Below are 556 nucleotides of genomic sequence, written 5' to 3' on the forward strand. Positions count from 1 at the left end.
CGGCGCCTGGTGCGGACCCGTGCCCCGGCCCGCCAGCCAGCACCAAGTGGGCAGGCAGGGCTGTGCTCCCTGGGGGCATGGGGACAGCTGCCCCAGCATGGCCCAGCATGCTGCGGCATGGGGAGCCATGCGGCAGGGGGGTGCTGCTCACCATGCCAAGGAAGGGTGCAGTGGGGTCGTGGTGGTAGGTGTCCTTGTCCCCCAGCACGAGGTAATGCGCAGCATTGATGATGACACGCTTGAGGTTTGTGAGAGAGTGGAGCAGCCTGAGGCACAGGCAGAATGAGCCACCCATGGCCATCCCCTTGTCCTGTCCCAGCGTCCCCCCACACTCCTCACTTCCCCCTGGGAGAGGGGCCCCACAGGACCCCCACACCCAACCATGCTCCCAGCCCCATGCCCACCAGCCCTCATCCGAGACAGTCCCCTCAGGGCTGTGCCCTGGCCCCCTGCACGCACCGGACTCCATAGTCAACTGCCACAGCCTCCTTGGCAGTGCCGGTGATGGCATCATGGTGCTGGAAGAGGCCCAAGTTGCGGCGGGCATTGCTCAGCA

The 556-nt window shown here is 66.5% G+C and overlaps 1 protein-coding gene across 1 annotated transcript in view; it reads right to left on the minus strand.

Moving 5' to 3' along the window:
* MAN2A2 (mannosidase, alpha, class 2A, member 2) overlaps window positions 1-556 on the minus strand; it is a gene marked incomplete at its 5' end in the record, with an annotated part of 8926 nt that overhangs the window by 4392 nt on the left and 3978 nt on the right. Inside the window, 2 exon segments of the mRNA XM_010291478.1 lie at window positions 152-266; window positions 460-556. Of these exon segments, the coding sequence (XP_010289780.1) occupies window positions 152-266; window positions 460-556 (212 nt within the window).

The sequence above is a fragment of the Phaethon lepturus genome, unplaced genomic scaffold (genome assembly GCF_000687285.1).
Source record: "Phaethon lepturus isolate BGI_N335 unplaced genomic scaffold, ASM68728v1 scaffold38547, whole genome shotgun sequence".
NCBI lineage: Eukaryota > Metazoa > Chordata > Aves > Phaethontiformes > Phaethontidae > Phaethon > Phaethon lepturus.